The sequence below is a fragment of the Topomyia yanbarensis genome, chromosome 2, assembly GCF_030247195.1.
Source record: "Topomyia yanbarensis strain Yona2022 chromosome 2, ASM3024719v1, whole genome shotgun sequence".
NCBI classification, from domain to species: domain Eukaryota; kingdom Metazoa; phylum Arthropoda; class Insecta; order Diptera; family Culicidae; genus Topomyia; species Topomyia yanbarensis.
In genome coordinates, this window is record NC_080671.1 from 171,274,393 (window position 1) to 171,294,651 (window position 20,259).

General features: G+C 44.5%; 1 protein-coding gene across 2 annotated transcripts in view; it reads left to right on the forward strand.

The window, feature by feature from the left end:
- LOC131682113 (cilia- and flagella-associated protein 251-like) overlaps window positions 1-20,259 on the forward strand; it is a 42,130-nt gene that overhangs the window by 2,959 nt on the left and 18,912 nt on the right. Inside the window, exons 1-12 of one of the 2 annotated variants that reach the window (XM_058963337.1) lie at window positions 7,514-7,652; window positions 7,708-7,863; window positions 7,920-8,181; window positions 8,246-8,755; window positions 8,806-9,007; window positions 16,952-17,091; window positions 17,152-17,303; window positions 17,364-17,498; window positions 17,548-17,784; window positions 17,844-18,049; window positions 18,107-18,266; window positions 18,811-18,885. In XM_058963337.1, the coding sequence (XP_058819320.1) occupies window positions 7,590-7,652; window positions 7,708-7,863; window positions 7,920-8,181; window positions 8,246-8,755; window positions 8,806-9,007; window positions 16,952-17,091; window positions 17,152-17,303; window positions 17,364-17,498; window positions 17,548-17,784; window positions 17,844-18,049; window positions 18,107-18,266; window positions 18,811-18,885 (2,298 nt within the window). In that variant the 5' untranslated portion in view covers window positions 7,514-7,589. Of the gene's footprint in view, window positions 1-7,513; window positions 7,653-7,697; window positions 7,864-7,919; window positions 8,182-8,245; window positions 8,756-8,805; window positions 9,008-16,951; window positions 17,092-17,151; window positions 17,304-17,363; window positions 17,499-17,547; window positions 17,785-17,843; window positions 18,050-18,106; window positions 18,267-18,810; window positions 18,886-20,259 lie in introns of those variants that run through there. The other variant, XM_058963338.1, reaches the window with a different exon arrangement.

Here is a 20,259-nt window from a genome sequence, read left to right on the forward strand (position 1 = left end):
TTTACTTATAAAGATGGGGCATCTCATTGTCATAAATTCTTCCGAAGATAGTATATCGCTATAACTAACCATTTCGAAGTTATTCAAAACGATCACGTTTTTCGCGTTTTAAACCACTGTGCAACGTGGTTAAAAATACCAAATAGGAAGTCGTCGGCGGCACAAAGTAGAACAAGAATAGGTCCGAAAAGCGAAAGCTTTTCAAGGGACGAAAGAGAGGTGAAGAATTCATAGTCGAAGCTAACGATGACTCATACGAGAAGGTACTGCACGCAATTCGGACAAACCTGGTACTCAAAGGGCAGGGCTCAGACATCAAGAAAATTAGGCGCACCTCATCTCTCCGGTGCGAGATGAGCATGGAACTGAAAAAGGATCCGAAGTCAAACAGCTCTACTTATAAAGAGCTCACCGAGAAAGTTATGGATGAAGTGGTGAAAGTGAAAGCCTTGTGTTCGGAGGCAGCCATCCAATGGAAAGACCTGGAGAGATATCCTCGGAAGAAGAGCTAAGAGAAGCTGTGAAAAAACAGTGCTAGCTTCGACAAGTGGATATGACGATCCGAATGAGAAAGGGACCTGTAGGCACACAAGCGGCATCGGTTAGGCTTCCAGTCGAAGCAGCAAACAAGACACTTAAAATTGGGAAGATCAAATTTGGCTGGTCGATTTGTCGATTTGAGTGTCTCTCAGCCGTGAAATATGTTTGAATCTACGCGGAACGAGACGCAACTTGGATGGGTGACTTAGTTAGATTTTGCAAAGGAAAAAAATGTACCAAATGATTTCTTAACTCGATGGATTGATAGCCGATTGTCGGACTGGATGTACATCCGCCTAGTCGGGTCAGACCAATAATAATGAGTGTCGTTTATTATTCTAATTCTTCTTATATACCCGTTTTCGGGTTCTAATGCTAGCTGACAATTACAATCTTCCTTAAAGCTAAAAGGAGACATAAAATGAAGTGAGGGCTTGCTTGTTCTGAAATATTGAATTTATTGATTGTTTTTAGGCTGCGTCGCTGTGCACCGAGGTAAGCGCTGGCACGGTGCAAAGCGGGAAAAACTGTTCCTATCGTGTGTAACCTGAGATTGCATGCACACTGTCTTATTTATTGCGTTTGGTCGGGAATCAAGCCAAGCGCTGAGAGGTAGCAAAGCGTGTGTAAACCAGGCATTACATTTATCGCTCATACGAGTAAATGCGCCCGGATAGTTTGCTACTGCGACAATAAAAACTCACATTTTCACACGAAAAGTTATTGGCACTCACAAAACTTCTCCGGATAAATACAACGTGTTATTTCTCCGGATAAATAAAACAGCCAGAGAATGAGTGAATGAGTTTATCACGGTATCCTTTTTGCGTTCGCTGCTTTGCTGTCGTTATTCCAAAACAGGAAAAAACAAGTCTATCATACTTCTTTGCCGCTTTTCTTTGTAATTAAATGTATTTTTTGAAGTTTTAATTGATTTTCACGAAATTAAAATTTTATCACCTTTTCCGGTGAGAAGGGAAAAGTCAAATAAATTTTATCCGGAAAATCATTCTCACGCTATTTGTGGAGACGGAGAATTTTGCGACTCATTTTATTTCGGAAAAGTTGGACATCGGATAAGCTTCTTCTCGCGTGAGTGAGAGAGAATTACAATGCCTGGTGTAAACTAATTGCATCGGGTACGGGTTTGCAATGATCAGGCATTGCATTTATCGCTCATATGAGTAAATGCGCCCGGATAGCTTGCTACTGCGACAATAAAAACTCACATTTTCACACGAAAAGTTATTGGCACTCACACAACTTCTCCGGATAAATACAACGCGTTATTTCTCCGGATAAATAAAACAGCCGGAAAATGAGAGAATGAGTCTGTCACGGTATTCTTCATTCGCTCGCTGCTTTCCTGTCGTTATTCCAAAACACGAAAAAACAAGTCTATCATATTTCTTCGCCGCTTTTCTTTGTAATTAAGTGTATTTTTTTGAAGTTTTAATTGATTTCCACAAAATTAAAATTTTATCACCTTCTCCGGTGAGAAGGAAAAAGTCAAATAAATTTTATCCGGAAAATCATTCTCACGCTATTTGTGGAGACGGAGAATTTTGCGACTCATCTTATCTCGGAAAAGTTGGACCTGGGATAAGCTTCTTCTCGCGTGAGTGAGAGAGAATTACAATGCCTGGCAATGATTTATTTACTACTTTTGCATGTTGATATGGCCATAGCCCTGTTTCGGTAGGTAAGTTAGGTTTGGTATTATTTAGTTGCACAAGATATGTAATAAGAATGTGCTGCACTTGATTAATGTGTTTAATCGGTTTTTAGTTTATCTGGTAGCTTACGAAGAGAGGTATATACTACAACCGGAAGTGTGCTTCAAGTGTCAAGAGTTCGGCCACCTGGCGAGAAACTGCAATGGCCCTGACAGGAGCAAACTATGCAGAAGGTGCGGGGAAGAAGGCCACAAGGCACAAGACTACCAGCAGGCTCCGAAATGTTTGATCTGCGCAACCGAAGAAGGTAACAACCATGTTACAAGAGGCCCACGATGTCCGGCCTTCAAACAGGCAACTGCAACGAAATCACAGTGGAAGTAGCGTAAATCAACCTCAATCACTGCGACACAGCAACACACTTGCTGCGGTTATCTGTAGCGGAGTCTAAATGCAATGTAGTCATCATTCCGGAGCCTTACCTTCTCCCGGCCAGTGATGGAAGCTGGATAGCAGATAACGCAAAATCAGCAGCGATTTGGACGACGGGAAGATATTCATTTCAAGAAGTGGTTTATCGTGCAGATGAAGGCTTCGTAATTGCCAAAATCAATGCAGCTGCTACGCATCTCCGCGGTGGACGACCGATCGATCCACAAAAATTTTCGAAAAGCTGATAGAAGAGCTTATCTATCGGAGACCAGTTGCTATAGCCGGCGATTTCACGCTTGGGCAGTCGCTTCACCAACTCAAAGAGGAGTAGTCTACTCGAGGCTTTTACAAAGCTGAACGTAGATGTTACAACCGATGCTACAACCAGCACCTACCGTCGCGAAGGTCGACATTCAGTTATAGATGTTACCTTCTACAGCCGGACTGGTTGGAAGTTTAAATTGGAGAGTGTACGAGAGATACACCCACAGCGAACACCACCGGTACACTATCGGAAGCAGCATACAGTCGGAAGCGCAGGTGACTCAATCAAACTAACAGAAGTGGAAAGCAGCGAAGTTCGACAAGAGAGTCTTCGTCGAATCGTTGAGGCGTGAGGGCAAGCACTTTGACTTCAGTGCGAATGAAGTGACAACGGTAAGAAAAACCAAGAATCAGTCGCCACCCAGCCTTCTGGTGGCATTTGGCGATTACCGACCTACGTGCATGTTGCTAGCGAGCCTAAACGGTATCCCCAACGTGGCCCTGAAAACAGCAATCCCATCGAACCCGGATATGTTCAGGATTGCGTTGCAAAAATGCATGGACGATTGCAACTTCTCCGACAAGCCCCTAGGAGATCCTTCAGCATACAGGCCGATATGTCTGTTGGTTACAATCGGCAAGGTGCTTGAAAGAGTAATCCTTAACAGGCTTACAACATACCCAGAGGAATAGAATGACCTATCCAATATGCTGTTCAGCTTCCGGAAAGGTAGATCCACTGTGGATGCCATACGAACGGTCGTGGAAACTATGGAGGCTGCGCAGAATCAAAAGAGAAGAGGAAACCGTTACTGGGGAGTGGTTACACTGGACGTAAATAACGCCTTCAATAGCGCTAGTTGGACCGAGTACCTCTGAAGAATTCTGAGAAGCTCCTTCCAGAACGGGTAACTGATCTACGAAACTGACGCCGGAAAAAGAAGCGTAACCGTAACAGCGGGCGTTCTACAGGATTCCATACTCGACCCAACTCTTTGGAATGCTATGTACGACGGAGTGCTGAAGCTCAACCTCCCCAGAGGCGTGAAGATTGTCGGTTTTGTGGACGACGTGGTGCTCCCAGTGATCGGCGAATCACTAGTGGAAGTAGAAGATGTTGGGGAAGACTGGATACGCGAGATGAAGCTGACGTTAGCTCACCACAAAACCAAGGTGGTTTTGATAAGCAACCGAAAGGCAGTGCAGTAGGTAAGAATTTCGGTCGGAGAGTGTATCATCAACTCGAAGTTAGACAACTGGGAGCGATAATAGACGGCCGGCCAAGGTTTAAGAGCCACATCGATCACGCATGCGGGAGAACCGTAAAAGTGATCTTAACACTATCTCGGATCATACCCAACAGTTCTGCGATTAACAGTAGCAAAAAGCGACTACTGGCGAGAGTCTCCACATCGGTGCTCAGATACGCAGGACCTGCTTGGGTGACGGCACTGCATACAAAGAGGAACACATCTCGGTTGAACAGGACGTTAAGGCTGATGCGGGTGTTTAGCGCGTATCGAACTATCTCGTCAGAAGCAGCCTAAGTGATAGCTGGAACGATACCCATAAACTTTCTACTCGAAGAAGATAGCGAGTGTTATGGGGATCGAGGCACGAGAGGAGTCCGTAAACGAGCCCGAGCTGACACCTTAAGCCAGTGGCAACATCAGTGCGATAACGCTGTAAACGGTAGATGGACCCATCGACTAATTTCATGCTTGTCGGTGTGGGTGAACTTCCACATGACGCAGTCCTTGTCTGGTCACGGCTGCTTCAAAAAGTATCTGAACACGATCGGCCACGCGCGTTCGCCGTTCTGCATCGCGTGCGGAGATGCTAAGGAGACGCCTGAGCAAGTGGCCCTCAAATGCCTGCAATTCTATCACGGGAGAAATGAAATGAGAACCATTGTCGGTGAGGACGTTAACATGAACAATATTGTCCAAAGAATGTGCGCGGGCAAAGAAAAATGGGACGCGGTGAACAGAACAGTCGTTCAGATCATGTTAGCGTTGCAACGAAGCTGGAAAGGAGCAACGACCAACAAAGCAGTAGTACACGGCCTTGGGTCGTCGAGGCACCGATGAACCGGAAGTTACACTCCAACTGGAATCGCCGGACTGACCATGGCACTTGACTAGTCAGTCTGCGGAAGAGAGATAAAGTAGACCATCGAGCGCGATCGGAGTAGGCTAGATTCACCGCCGGGGACTAGACTGAGCGCATGCATCGTCGACGGTAGGTCTTCGGGGCACCTGAGAACCGGAAGTCATCGTCCCCCCGGAATCGTAGGGCTGACTTCGGCACCTAACCGACAGCATCGAGATAATGGTTTCCAGAGACATTTCAAAATTGGGAAACTTCTCCGTTGGAGTAGGCTAAGCCCATCGCCGGAGACTACTTAGAGAAGATCGAGAAGCAGCACCGGCAAAAGGTCGTCGGGGCGCCTGTGAAGTCACCCTCCACCCAGAATCGCAGGACTGACCTCGGAATCTGCCCGGGTAGCATCGGTTTCGGAAGATCTTCTATTGCCGGGGAACTCTTCCATCTTCCACCGTCGGGGACGTTTCCGAGTAGTAGCGAATCGATGACTTGAATCATCGGGGCACCAGTGAACCGTACGTAATACTCCACCCGGAATCGCTGGACTGACCTCGGCATCCTGCCGGACTGTATCGAAGCAAGAAAAACGCGTCCGTCAACGGTTGCGGGAGACATTCTTTCATCGGGAACTCTTCGCCGAGGTAGGTTAGCTCCACCATCGGGGACTACGCCGAGTAGCACCGAATGCGACAAACCACCAGTATAGGGTCGCTGGGGCACCAGTGAACCGGAAGCCACCCTCCAACCGGAATCGCTGGATCGACCACGACATCGAACTGATCAACATAGAGAGGAGCGTAGAATATCATGCCGTGCAGAACTGATATGATGGTTATGAGACCAACGAACTAGCACGACCAGCTAGACCTGGAATCAAACGAAGTGCATTAGCACGCCTCCCCTCGAAGTAGTCATTTCAAATGGAATCCGGGGGATCAAGCACTCCGGACTCCTTGGTGAAGTTTGGAGGAGTAGGCTACAGAGTTATTTTCTCTGTTCAGAGTCCCTCACTCTAGCACACGGTGGACGAAATCGGTAGTATGGTCTAACTACTGATCGTGTGCTGGGTCGGCGTGAAAGCTTTACCACCTAGTGAAAAAAACATTATCCTAAATCGCCGAGCTGAGTCGATTGGTATATAAGATTCGGTCCTCCGGGCCTCGGAAAAAAATCATGAAAGTTTGAGCGAACTCTATACATTTCTTTTATAAGAAATGTAAAAATATAGATTACGTAAAACTAACCTGGCAATGTAATGCAGGAACAGATTGCGATCGGCAATTCACTGATATCCACTATTGTGCTATTATAATAAGAAGCACCTTAATATCAATATCAATAAATTCATTGGTATATTATAGTTCACCCAATACAAACCCCATTAGAATCTCTTACAATCATACAAGAATCTTTACAGAAACTACAAAAACTGCTACTCTGGTATGGCTGATTTAAGACATAACCACCGAGCTTGAACTTATGCTTCACACAATAACGAACTGCCAATGTATCATAAATTTGCTTGACACAACACGGGTTCATGATATTACTTTCGCGACCATCAGTTTTAGTCGCACCCGGGTTCATCTTAGAGACTTTTTGAAATAACATAAATACTCACTCTCTCGGGTGAACATCAAACGAGGTAACGATGCTTCCGGAGTTGTTATACAGTTCCTGAATTTTGTTTTGTACAATATCGATCTGATAGATACGTCCAGAATTGGTTGCCATTACAAAGTTCCAAATGATCACCGGGTTGCCTTCCAGCGAAACGTCTCGAGGTATCGATTCCAGACAGAGAACCTCCGTATCTTCGTCAACTACAAATAGTTCAAATTAAACCGTTGCTTCAAAAGCCTAAAATGTATACCAGTCTGCTGCTGCCCGTCATCTAACGCGTACTTCCTCGGTATAACGTCGAACGAAATGGTTCGAATTGGTTCAGGTTCTTCCTGCTTGAACCAGTACAGAATTCTCATTTGAGTATCGTAGAAGCGAATTTCACCATCGTCATCGCCCGTAATCAACTTTTGATCGCAGCATTTGACCACATTTATCGACGCATACTTCAGATGTAAATACTTTAGGTACTGTTTTTTGACCTTTGGTTTGTGAATCGTCGCTCCAGATAATTACCATTCCTGCAGCTGTGACGGAAACCGCCCTCAAAGTTTCATTCACGAAAGTTGAATCATTGTAGTCCTGGAATCCGTGCTTTTTCGGCACTTCTACAGAGAGTTTCTGATTTTTGGGATCAAAACACCCAAATATCACAGCATTCTCCAGCGTCACCACAAAATTTCACCCTACCCCTTTGAAGCCGTATCACTAGTTATGTCCCTTTTTCACGCTACACGAAAAAATTCTCAGTCTCGCCTCAAGCCAAAGCTACATTGATTTCTAAGCACACTACTGCGAAAAGCAAACCTGCGCATTATGTCTTTTCATTCGTAACGGCAACTTAGCAACCGATGTAGGTTGTTTATCTAAATGTTTGTTTGAAAAATTCCAGCACGCAACAAAAAAACAAAATCTTACAAAAACATAATAAAAATTCTCTGTGTAGCAATGGGAGAAATTGTTCCATATAATCCAAAGGACGATGATCTCCACAATCGTTGCCAACCCTTTGTCAGTACAGCATTGAAAGTAAAAAATCATATAAAATACCTTTAGATGCTTTCAGAAACTGGAGTGGATATTTGGATTTAATCCTCGGATTCCATTGGTCAACGTTACCAACAAAAAACAAACCAAAGAACTTGTGTTTACATCGGGAAATTCTATAATTTTCTACAAGCTCGAAAACCATATAGAATCTGCGTACACTTTAGTTGGTCATGTATGTTGTTGCTGATATTCTATTTCAGATTATACCCCATATCGTTGTTGTTGCAGAAATCGTTCATCAATATGATTACATCCGACTGCAGCGGGCGATTTGTGGTGTCCTGCGACGGTACCTATTGCATCAATGTTTGGGACAGAGAATCTAATCCAGGATCGGCTCCGGTTGCCATTCGCACGATTTACGAACCATTTAGATCCCCGATAGAGATCACCGCGGTGGGAATCAGTCACGATGGACGATATCTTCTAGCAGCTTGTTGCTATCAGCTTCAACTCTGGCAATGGACCGTTGGTAGTGATAGTCCAGATGGTAATCGACAGTGCAGAGTGCAAAAAGAAATGAAATTATTAATCTACATTTTGCCTTTTTGCAGACTTCATCGAATTACCTTCTAGGTTGGGGAGAATTAAAAACATTCACTTTTGTCCTGATCCTGGTAACAACAACCATTTTGTGGTGACGCTGGAGAATGCTGTGATATTTGGGTGTTTTGATCCCAAAAATCAGAAACTCTCTGTAGCAGTGCCGAAAAAGCATGGTTTCCAGGACTACAATGATTCAACTTTCGTGAATGAAACTTCGAGGGCGGTTTCCGTCACAGCTGCAGGAATGGCAATTATCTGGAGCGACGATTCACAAATCGAAGGTCCTGTCAAAAAACAGTACCTAAAGTATTTACATTTGAAGTATGCGTCGATAAATGTGGTCAAATGTTGCGATCAAAAGTTGATTACTGGCGATGACGATGGTGAAATTCGCTTCTACGATACTCAAATGAGAATTCTGTACTGGTTCAAGCAGGAAGAACCTGAACCAATTCGAACCATTTCGTTCGACGTTATACCGAGGAAGTACGTGTTGGATGATGGACAGCAGCAGACTGGTATACATTTTAGGCTTTTGAAGCAACGGTTTAATTTGAACTATTTGTAGTTGACGAAGATACGGAGGTTCTCTGTCTGGAATCGATACCACGAGACGTTTCGCTGGAAGGCAACCCGGTGATCATTCGGAACTTTGTAATGGCAACCAAATCTGGACGTATCTATCAGATCGATATTGTACAAAACAAAATTCAGGAACTGTACTACAACTCCGGAAGCATCGTTACCTCGTTTGATGTTCACCCGAGAGAGTGAGTATTTATTTTATTTCAAAAAGTCTAAGATGAACCCGGGTGCGACTAAAACTGATGGCCGCGAAAGTAATTTCATGAACCTGTGTTGTGTCAAGCAAATTTATGATACATTGGCAGTTCGTTATTGTGTGAAGCATTAGTTCCAGTTCGGTGGTTATGTCTTAAATCAGCCATACCAAAGTAGCAGTTTTTGTAGTATCTGTAAAGATTCTTGTATGATTGTAAGAGATTCTAATGGGGTTTGTGTTGGGTGTACTATAATATACCAATGAATTTATTGATATTAAGGTGCTTCTTATTATAATAGCACAATAGTGGATATCAGTGAAACTTGCCGATCGCAATCTGTTCCTGTGTGTTATGTATTTTCCACCTGACAGAATTCGTGATTCCAGCCTGATCTATGTACATCTTTCCTCCGTTTCTTTTATCGCCTCGATCGCCGTCCCATCTGATGATATTGTTATACTGGGCGACTTCAACTTACCTGGCTTGACGTGGTGCCAGGCAAGTAATGGTTTTGTACGATTGGATTTCGAAAAATCTGCACTTATTAACAATGCCAGTTGTATTTTGGACAACTACAGCAGCGCAACTCTTCGGCAAATTAATTATGTCACCAACGAGAATGGACGTACATTGGACCACCGACTCCTTTAGTCAAGCAGGTGCGTCATCATCCCCCACTACATCTTGTATTCGCTGGTAACCTAGGAGTGAATTTTGAAGATGTCTCAAGCTCTATCGTCTACAATTTTAAAAACCCTGACTACGACAGCATCGTTAGCACGCTGTTGGATATAAACTGGGACGAAAATCTTAACAATGACGACGCGAACGAAGCAGCGTTTCTAGTATTCTTAACTACCTTATCGACCGCCATGTGCCAAAACGAATAATTAGTACCGATCAACACCCTCACTGGCAATCAACCGTCCTTAGACGTTTAAAATCTGCCAAACGAGCTGCATTTAAAAAATTCTCGAAGCATAAGACACTTGCATTACGAAATCACTACTTTCAACTCAACCACGAATACAAACAGCAAAGCAGACGCGCCTTTTTTAGACACCAGCGAAACGTCGAGCGTCAACTGAAATCCAAGCTCAAGTCGTTCTGGAAGTATGTTAACGAGCAGCGAAAAAAATCCGGTTTACCGTCTTGTATGTCATTTAATGGAGTTTTAGGCACCGACACTAAGGAAAATTTCCAACTGTTCTCCGACAAATTTTCATGCGTTTTTTCCAACGAGCGCCTTCCACCACAACAAGTCGCTGCCGCCGCCATCTTGTTCCCCGGGTCCAGATGGTGTTCCCTCGATTTTTGTCAAAAAGTGTATCAGCGGGCTTCTTGAACCACTTCGGCGACTCTTCGAGCTATCACTCACTACTGGAACATTCCCTTCCTGCTGGAAAGCAGCGCACATGTTTCCAGTTCATAAAAAAGGAAACAAATCGAACATTGACAATTATCGGGGAATCTCGTATTTAAGTGCCATATCAAAACTGTTCGAGCTGGTTGTGTTATATCCTATTTTCTTTCACTGCAAACACTACATTGCAGATGACCGACACGGTTTTATGGCTAAACGATCAACAACGACAAACCTGCTCTCGTTCACAACGTATGTCATGGATGGATTTGCTGACGGATTGCAAACCGATGCTATTTACATGGATCTATCGGTGGCCTTCGACAAAATCACCCATGATTTCGCAAAAGCGAAGCTGGAAAAACTCGGCATTCATGGACAACTTATGTGCTGGTTTCGTTCCTACCTCGATGGCAGGCAACTCCAAATCAGCATTAAGGACTGTCTATCTGCACCATTCTTCGCTACATCCGGCATACCACAAGGAAGCCATCTCGGTCTAGCTATATTCCTCCTCTACTTTAATGACGTCAATATCACATTACAAGGACCCCGCCTTTCTTTCGCCGACGACATGAAAATTTTTCAACATATAATCATGGAACATAGGTCCATGGGAAACTGCGGATTCAACATTTCGATAACGCGTCGCGTGGCAACACCGTACACCACGCGACCCAACTGGATAGCAACAGGCATCGATCACCACAGGACGTCAGCGAGTTTTGATTATGCACCTTCAGCAGAAACAGGGCTTAAGTATGACCACTGACGAGGAATAAGTTAGTTAGAATTGCATTATCGACCAGAACAGACGTCTCTTTAGTGTTTCTCATAAGTTCATGTAATAATTAATTAACAAATAAATCTCTTTTTTTACCGCTCGGGAAGCGACTGCTATTATTATATACTGGATAAAACCGATGCCGAGCTTCTGCAGAGGGAACTGGACAGCTTTAGTACGTGGTGTGATCTAAACAGAATGGTTTTAAACCCGAGCAAATGGTCAATCGTAACGTTCACGCGGAAACGCCATCCGACTCAGTTTGACTACCATTTCTTCGGCTCGAGCATTCCAAGACATTGTCACATCAAAGATCTCGGAGTCATCATGGATTCGGCACTAACATTTAAACCACATACTTCATACATCGTGGATAAGGCATCTGGACAGCTTGGGTTCATCTTCCGAATAGCGAATAGCGGTTCATTTTCCGAATAGCGAAAAAACCAAATGTTTGGGCGACTTACATAGGGGTTCCGGGTTCGGAGGATTTTCTTCCGTCTATCTACTAAGACGGCCCAGGATGATCATTGGTGAGCACCCAGTTTTATCGCAATCACTTCACTACACTACTAAAGTCCCCGTTTTACCCGTTCTGTGGAAGGGTATGCTGCCTTGCAGCCCTTTGGTCACTAACTTGGGATTGCTTTTCTTTACTCGACACTGCACTACAAGGGCTTTACTACTGCCGTGGATTCACTAATTACATACGGCTCACGAATTGCACTTCACTTGCAGTTTCCCGGGAATGTTACTTTGCGGTGAAAATATTCGCAACAAGCTTTTATTCCTTCACTCGCGACGGCCGATTTCACTGGGGTACGCACGAACGGTACTGTATCGAACGAGATATTATTGACCACTGCCTTTGTCAGCTGATTTGTCTATTCCGTCTCACACGGTGCAGCGATCATTTCTTCTGTGTGCTGGTGTGGTGTCTGATCGATCGGTACGGTCTTGCTATCGCAGTTTATGCTGTATTGCGGAATTAGTAGGGTGGTACACACTTGTTCGGGTTTTTTGGTGGTGGGCATTTATAAGTTTATTTAATTCAGGCAATTAGTTTTAATTCATTCCGGTTTAGTTTACTTAGTATTTAGGCTTAAAGAATTCATTTAAATTTAGAATAATAAATATAGCTATCGGCACTTTCACTCCTCAAGATTCCGGCCACCTTGAAGTAGCACGGATACTTCAACTTCCCTTTGCTTCATCATAATCTTATTCATCGTCGACAACACGGCGACACACAACCCTAGGCGAGCAATCGATTGGCAGGTGGCTAACGGAGCAAACTTGGATTTCGACGTTAGCAGCTGAACGCGGATCCCTGTGGTGAATTCAGACTGGACGTAGCAACATGTGCCATATACCTTCTCAGAGGCATCGGAGTAAAAGGGGAGCTGAATCGATTCTGTCTTGACCTGCGACACGAATCTTGGAATACGGATTGTGGAGATTGCATCTCGCGTACCATGGAACTCCTTCCATTCACGGTGGAGATGCGGAGGTAGCAGACGATCCCACTCGTAGAAATCTCCTGCGCCGGTTTTTAATGCCCACAAGCGCGGCATGAACAGCTTCGCTAGAGTGATTGTTGGGCCAACTAGTCCTAGTGGTTCGAAGATCTGCGTATTGTAGGGCATGACCTTCCTTTTGGTCAGGATGGGTGGTGGTAAAGGCAACTGGACCTTGAAGCGCATCGTATCGGACTTAGGCTCCCACACGAGTCCTGGGGTGGATACGGATTGTTCGTCCTGGAGATCATGCAGTGACAGTAGAGCGAGATCTTCTTGCGAAGTTTCCGGAAGGACTCCGGAAGAATTGGTTGTCCACTTATTTAACGGAAGGCCAGCTGACGCAAGCATGGCGAAAAGTTCTTGTCGAAGGCGGATTGTGGATTGGATATCGTCAGCTCCCGATAAAAAGTCATCAACGTAATCCTGCTTCACAGCATCTACGGAGGAGGGGTACTTGTCGCCTTCGTCCTGCGCAACTTGTAGGAGGGTTGGTTGCCAGGAATGGCGCAGATGTAAACCCGTGCGTAATGGTTTGGAGCTCGTAGGCTATGAGCAGATCGTTGCGGTTGAGACGCCAGAGAATGCGATGAAGCGGTCGGTTTTCGGGATGTAGCTGAATCTGCCGGTACATCTTCTCTATGTCGGCTACGATGGCTATCGGGTGTGTACGAAACCTCATGATGATCGATAGCAGGTTCTCTTGGATGAAAGATCCAACGAGCTGCTTATCGTTGACGAAAAATCCTGAGGCCGTTTTACACAACGCGTCGAAGACAACTCGGACCTTCGTGGTTGTGCTGGATTCCTTGAACATAGGATGGTGCGGGAGGAAGCAGTGCGAGTTCACATCGTCTTCTGGATCGATGAGCGCCATTCGTGCGGATTCGTCCATGAATTTGCAGTATGCGTTCTCGGTGGGTGGATCACGCTCTAGTCGCTTTTGAAGGCTCAGGAAAAGACGTTCGGCGATGGATCTGGATTCGCCGAGGTTGACTAGCGGATCACGGGTGAGTGGCAAACGAACGAGATTACGACCGGACGAATCGCGAGTGGTGGTAGTAGCGTAAAATTCTTCACTCTGTTTTTCTTCTACGGAATTCACAGAACACGGCTCGACAGCTTCCAGCTCCCAGAACTTCTGCAACGCTTGATGTAAGCTTCGATCGACAGTGGTTAGATAGCAGACGCGGGGAACGGTGGGATGATCGATGGATATCTTCCCGGAAACAGTCCATCCAAACACTGTTTCTATTAGCAACGCTTGCTGCCAAGATGCAACTCGTGGTACGCTTCACCACCGACAACCATGTCAATGTCGGCTGGAATATGGAATCTGGGGTCTACCAACGACAACTCGGGAAGTTTCCACGCGGAAATGTCGATCGGAATGGTCGGAAGGTTTACCGTCGGTCTCTTGAGGATCAGGAACTCAAGCTTGGGGTACGATGTCGACTTCGACTTGATCCTAGCAGTCAATTGGCACTTGATCTGCGTCGGTCTCTTGAGGATCAGGAACTCAAGCTTGGTGGAGTACGGTGTCGACTTCGACTTGATCCTAGCAGTCAATTGGCACTTGATCTGCTTGGTGGAGTCACCTATACTAGCTACTGCGATATCCACCTTGGTGCGACGAAGATTTAGGGAATTTGCAAGCTTGTTGGTTATTAAGTTGCACATGGATCCTTAATCCAGGAGTGCACGTACGGGTATTTCCTTGACGTTCTGATCTACGACGAGGAGGCAAACTGTTTCTAGCAAGACTGAACTGTGCTCAGCCTGGACTGACAGGCTCACTTGGTTGTTCGGATTCACCGAGCTGGAAGGGCCAGCGATGGCGGAGGTCGAGAGAATAGGCTGGCTTACTGCCACGACAGGAGTAGATTGTATGTTCGACGGTGCTGGCTCGTGCAATAAGGAGTGGTGTTTTTCGTGGCAGTTACGGCACGAGAACACGGAGGTATAGTTCCTGGCTTGGTGTCCAGTACGGAAGCAATTCCAGCATAGGCGTTTCTGGGAAACCAGCTCACGACGCTGGCAGACGGATATCTCGGAAAATGCTGGACATTGGAAGAGTAAATGCTTCTCTGGACAGGCGAGACACGGCAGAGAACTGTAGTTCAATTCAACGGTAGCTGCATTGTATACCACCTTGAATGGTTTCGGGGTTGGAATCGAACCGGCCACCTTGACTGTAACCGGTTGTTGTGACCGATATCGCAGATCGCTTATAACGGACGTCAGCATACGGGCACGTTGGTAAAGAAATTCGATCAGCATATCGTAGGTTACGTCGTCGTTGTTGCTTGTTTTCTCCTCCCAAGCACGTAGTGTAGTTGGATCTAGCTTGTAGCAAAGGAGGTTGACCAACGGAGTGTCCCAATAATGGACTGGTTCGCCTAACTTTGCTAAAGCCATCACATGCCGGTGGAAATCATCAACCAAAACCTGAATTTCTTAGGGACTTTCTTGATTGATCGGTGGGAGGTTATATAGAGCTCGGAAGAGCTGACGCTTTAGGAACCGCTTGTTGTCGTACCGCTTTAGCAATGCTTCCCAAGTCGATGCGTAGTTATCTGCTTCAATGTCTACGGAATCGAATGGTTTCCTGGCTTCTCCCTCCAGCGACTGCAGCAGGTACTGCAGCTTCGCAACCGTCGGAATATCTGCATTGCTGTGGATCATCGACGTGTATGTGTCACGGAATGCGAGCCATCGCGAGAAATCGCCGTTAAACTTAGGTAGGTCGATCTTGGGTAAGCGTAGGTGGAACGAGGAAGAAACGTGAGCAGGGGTCGCCATTGTGCTGTTCAGCATGGTTTGGTTGGGATCAGCAGCACGATTCGACAATAGAAAACCTTTGACTCTGCAATACCGCGTCTCGAAATCCATGCGCTCTTCCAGGTGGGTATCTAACATCTCTGACTTATCGTACAGCTCGATCTGCCCTTGTACCTCTAGGAACTCCTTGTAGATTCGGTCCAGTGAATCGAGGCGAATTGGAATTTGGCAGGCATCCCGATCGCAATCGAAATCCTCTGCAAACTTCTCCACTGCCTTCTGCACTACAAGTATCTCTTTTCGTTGGATCACGCACTCTGACAGCTTCTTTTCTGTCTTGGTCGCCATTACTGTACACTTCACTGATCTGCACTACCACCACTTTAAATTTCGGAAACGGGAAAACGGTACAAATCGAAAAATCGAACTCCTTCCCGGCGCGGGTACCGTTCCTACCCGACACGGAATCGAAAAATGACACAAATAGAACGATACAAATCCTTCCCGTCGCGGTATGTCACCTTTTCGCGGAACGACCGAGAATGGCACGCAAATCGAACGAAATATCCTTCCTGACGCGAGCGTACCAATCTACGCAAAATTGCCTCTCACCACCACCTTAGCAAAAGCATGCAATTTTATCGAGAACAGAAATTTTCCAAAAAAATCTGTTTCCGACTTGGCGCTAATCAGCTGCGATGGTAATCAATAGGCATGGGGGCTGGGACGGGCAGTGTCTATGCAATAGCGTCGCGTCAGCAGAAAATACCAATGGTGTACTCACCGCACCGATCCAACTGGTTGGGGTTTCCTCCGATCCGGCTCGAAGGACGCAGGTTCATACGCTTCGCTCTTCGGCATCCCCCATGGCGAAACAGATTTCAGCTGCCGAGCTATGAAAACCGTTGCCAGGTAATACACCTCGATACACTCAGCATTCGAAGGGACTGCTCTCGAGCCTTGTTCGTCTTGGACTTACTCTCTGCCAGAGTGGATTGCCCTACAATCCACGGACGTCTGGATCTTCAAGCCCGCGTTCGAGCTCTACGTAATAACTCTCTTCTGCGAGTTCCGTTCAGGAGAACCAACTATGGTTGCCAGAGCGCTGTTAGCGGACTCCAGCGAATTCTTAACAGTGTGGCGACGGACTTTGACTTCAACCGAACGCGGAATGCAATGAAAGCGAAAATGTTTGCAATTTTAAAATGTAATTAGTTTAAGCAACCACTATTGGGGCCTGTTGGTGATGGTAATAGATAAAGTTATACCCCAAAGTAATAGCACAATAGTTATTTATTTTCTTTGAAAACCATAGATCTGTTCACAAAAGCATTCAGACTTCTCTGATCGCGCTTTTCGACAAGGACTTTGCTTATATAGCTCATAACTGGAAACCTGCTCTCGTTCACAAAAAAATGTTCTCCGATTCTATCATTGTTCGAACCATATTTACGCCCAATTTCAATCATAACAATAATCTTTTCCAGACCCTTTCTTTGCTGCTGTGATGGAAATGGAAGAACAACTATGTACAATCTATTGACGAAGCAAGCAACGATGAGTTTACCGGTTCCGATCCAACGTACTCGTCGTGGTCGAATCACAGTTTTGCGCTTTTCTCCATGTGGTATGTATGCGAATCTGGTGGAGAGACACGGTACTTTATTGAAGCAATCGATTCACACAGGAACATTTCTTGTTGGTGGTGCCGAGAACGGATATATTTGGATGATCAACCCGACCACGATGATCATTAGTGGCGAAGCTCCATTACAGTTCGGCGGTGAGAAAATTAATCAACTGGTCTTCTCACCTGATTCAAAGTTAATTGCTGCCACTGTAAGTTATATGATGGGTTTATATCGAAATATTATTTGTACTGTATGCAACGATCAACAGGATGACAACGGTTCCATTGGGATACTGCATCGTGATAGCGATGGTTGGAAACTGGTCGGGAGATGTGTCACACATAAAGTAGTTGATATTCTTTTCGCTTCGGGCACGAAGATGCTCACAATTGGAGATGATAGAGTAAGTAGATAATAATTTTGAGCATTTAGTCTAAAATTTGGCTTTTCAGCATTTGGTTGAATATGTTATCGAACTGGACGACAACTTACGAACAAATCCGTTGATCATTGGAGAAAGATTTCGAATTGAACAATCAGCTCACACTATCTCAATGATGTTACTACCATTTGATCGGTTACTGGTATCGAACGATCAATTTAAGTTCAAAATTTTCAGTCTCCAAACCTTTGACATAATTCATACATATCTGGCGCCGTTCAACGATGGTCCTGCTCGATTCCTCTCCGTATGTAGCCAGTAATTGGTAATAATGATTTCAGTTTGATCGACATGTTTCTATTTCAGCTCCTACCGGGGGATCATTTTTTCACCTTCACGACTGAGAAAAACATTTACGTTCATCAACTTCCTATTGATGGTAATCCATTCAAATTCATGGGAGTTTACGCTCATCCGAAAAAATTGAAATCTCTGCGCACCATGAAGGACCAGTTCGTGTTCTGTTTTGGCGATGGTGATCATGCCGTTAGCATGTGGCGAATTAACACCATGTAAAAGATTACAATTAAGGCTTTGGGAGGTTTTCTAAACTAATTATTTATTGCAAGGCCATTAATCGAAAACCAAAAGTATAGCGGGTCTGGATTGGATCCTTACTGTGCACTGCTGCCAGGAGGTAAAACAGGCTGCTATGCTAAGGAAATGCTTAGTCTATTCTTCTACAACCAAATCTCCCCGAAAAACACAGAAGACGATACGGAAATATCGGTAGGTACAAAGCATAAGTGCTTTTCATGGTTTCATGTTGAGCTGATTGTTTAAACTTTAAAACGTTCAAGTCACTTTTCAGTGGTTGAATTGGAGCATTTTTTCTTTTAAATCAATTTTTTTACAGCATTACATTTCTAATCTCTATTGTCAACACAATTTGGAAGGAAGAACTTAACCGATTCTATGAACTAGCACACATATTATAGAGAGTTAATCGATTTTTGCCCGAAACAAATTTTTCGTAACAATTTCAAATGTTTCTATGTTTACAAATTGGAGAAAATTATTTGTGCTAAACTAGGAAGCACAATTGAATGTTATGTATGCGCGGAATTTGGTTCTAAATCCTTTGGAGCGTTTTCTTGCTCATAACTTTGGATAAAAATATCTTGCACAATCATCATTTTCATTAAAATGTTCTAATTCGCAAATAGATGAACGAACACTGAATTGCTATAAGTTAAACGCTATTGCGCCGTGCAGAAAAATCGTGCAAATAAATTTCATGAATCCGAAACATATTGTTTTTTCTGCATTTTAGATACGTGATGCCATGGATCGGAGAGATGTCCCAAACTATCTACGAAGTATCGGATTTCATATGACTCAATTTGAGGTAAATATATTCTTTCTTTGCAAGTTTGTGATAAATTACAGTAGAGTAATGATATAGTGAACCGGATTTCCACTTGACTCGTGGGGCCGACAAATGAGTACAAATAATGTCGGGTTAGAAGTGGAAAGTAGTATTAGCTAGGTAGTATTAGTCCAGGTACTCTGTAGTTCACAAGAAATAACTCGCTGGAATTAGAGCAAAGAATTCTGATCCTATTGAGAGGACGAACAAAAATAACAAAAAAAACAGCAGTCGATATTCAACGCTCGGCGTGTTCGGTTGTGTTATCATAGGTAGAAGATTATGAGTGAATAGTGGTCTATTGTTCGGTTTACACCAGCGTCGTCTGCTCGTAGCTCTTCTAACAGATAAGTGATTGTGTATCTTACATCTTTTTTCCACATTAACTGTAATTAGTGAGGTTAAATCTCTGGTTGGTTGGGAGCTTGGCTCCATCCGAAAACCATGGAATTTGAGATTTCCAATAACTCAGCAGACCCTCCTCCTACCGAGAATCAGAATACTTCGCCGCCTCTATCAGTAGAAACACCTGATAATCAGTCCTCCCCCGCTGATATGGCAATTGAATCTAACCTCGACACCCCTCAATCGATAACAGAAAAGCCAAAACGTATTCGGCAATATCCGGAATCTTCCAAAGGCCCGTATAAGGTGTTCGCTCGACAAATCGATAAACCCATTAACGCGTTGCTTGTTGCAGCTGAGCTGCATAAGCACTACAAGTCCGTTAAGGAGATACGCAAAGTGAATTTTAATAAGCTCCGCATAGTGTTCTCGAATCGAGAAGAAGCTAACAAGGTCGTCTTCAATGAGCTCCTAAACCGTTTGTACAGAATTTATGTGCCCAGTGAAAAAGTAGAAATTGACGGAGTAATCCATTAATCTGATCTTGATTTTATTCGTGTCATTAACGACGGCATCGGAAAGTTCAAAGATCCACGTGTTCCATCGGTATCTATTCTCGAATGCCATCAACTTGCAGAATCAATCTTCAAAGGAAACTCTAAACAATATGCCCCTTCCAACTCGGTCCGTGTAACTTTCTCAGGAACTATTCTCCCGGACTAAACCGGAGCTAAACCTTGCCCAACTTCTCAATCTCTGTCCACTAGATCACTCTCGTCGCAGCCATCTCATCTAAAGCTTTCCGCTACCTCGGGCTTTCAGTTTAATAAGAACGATTTCCCTAGCCTATCTAATGATACACAAGAAAAAAACAAATTGAATAATCCGAAAAACCAAGAGACGGCTCCAATGAAAAAGTTTACAATTTCTGATGTAATTAATTTCTTTGCAAATCTATTGAATTTAGACCCAACGTGGAAGTCCCTTCTGATCCAACTGTCACCCATT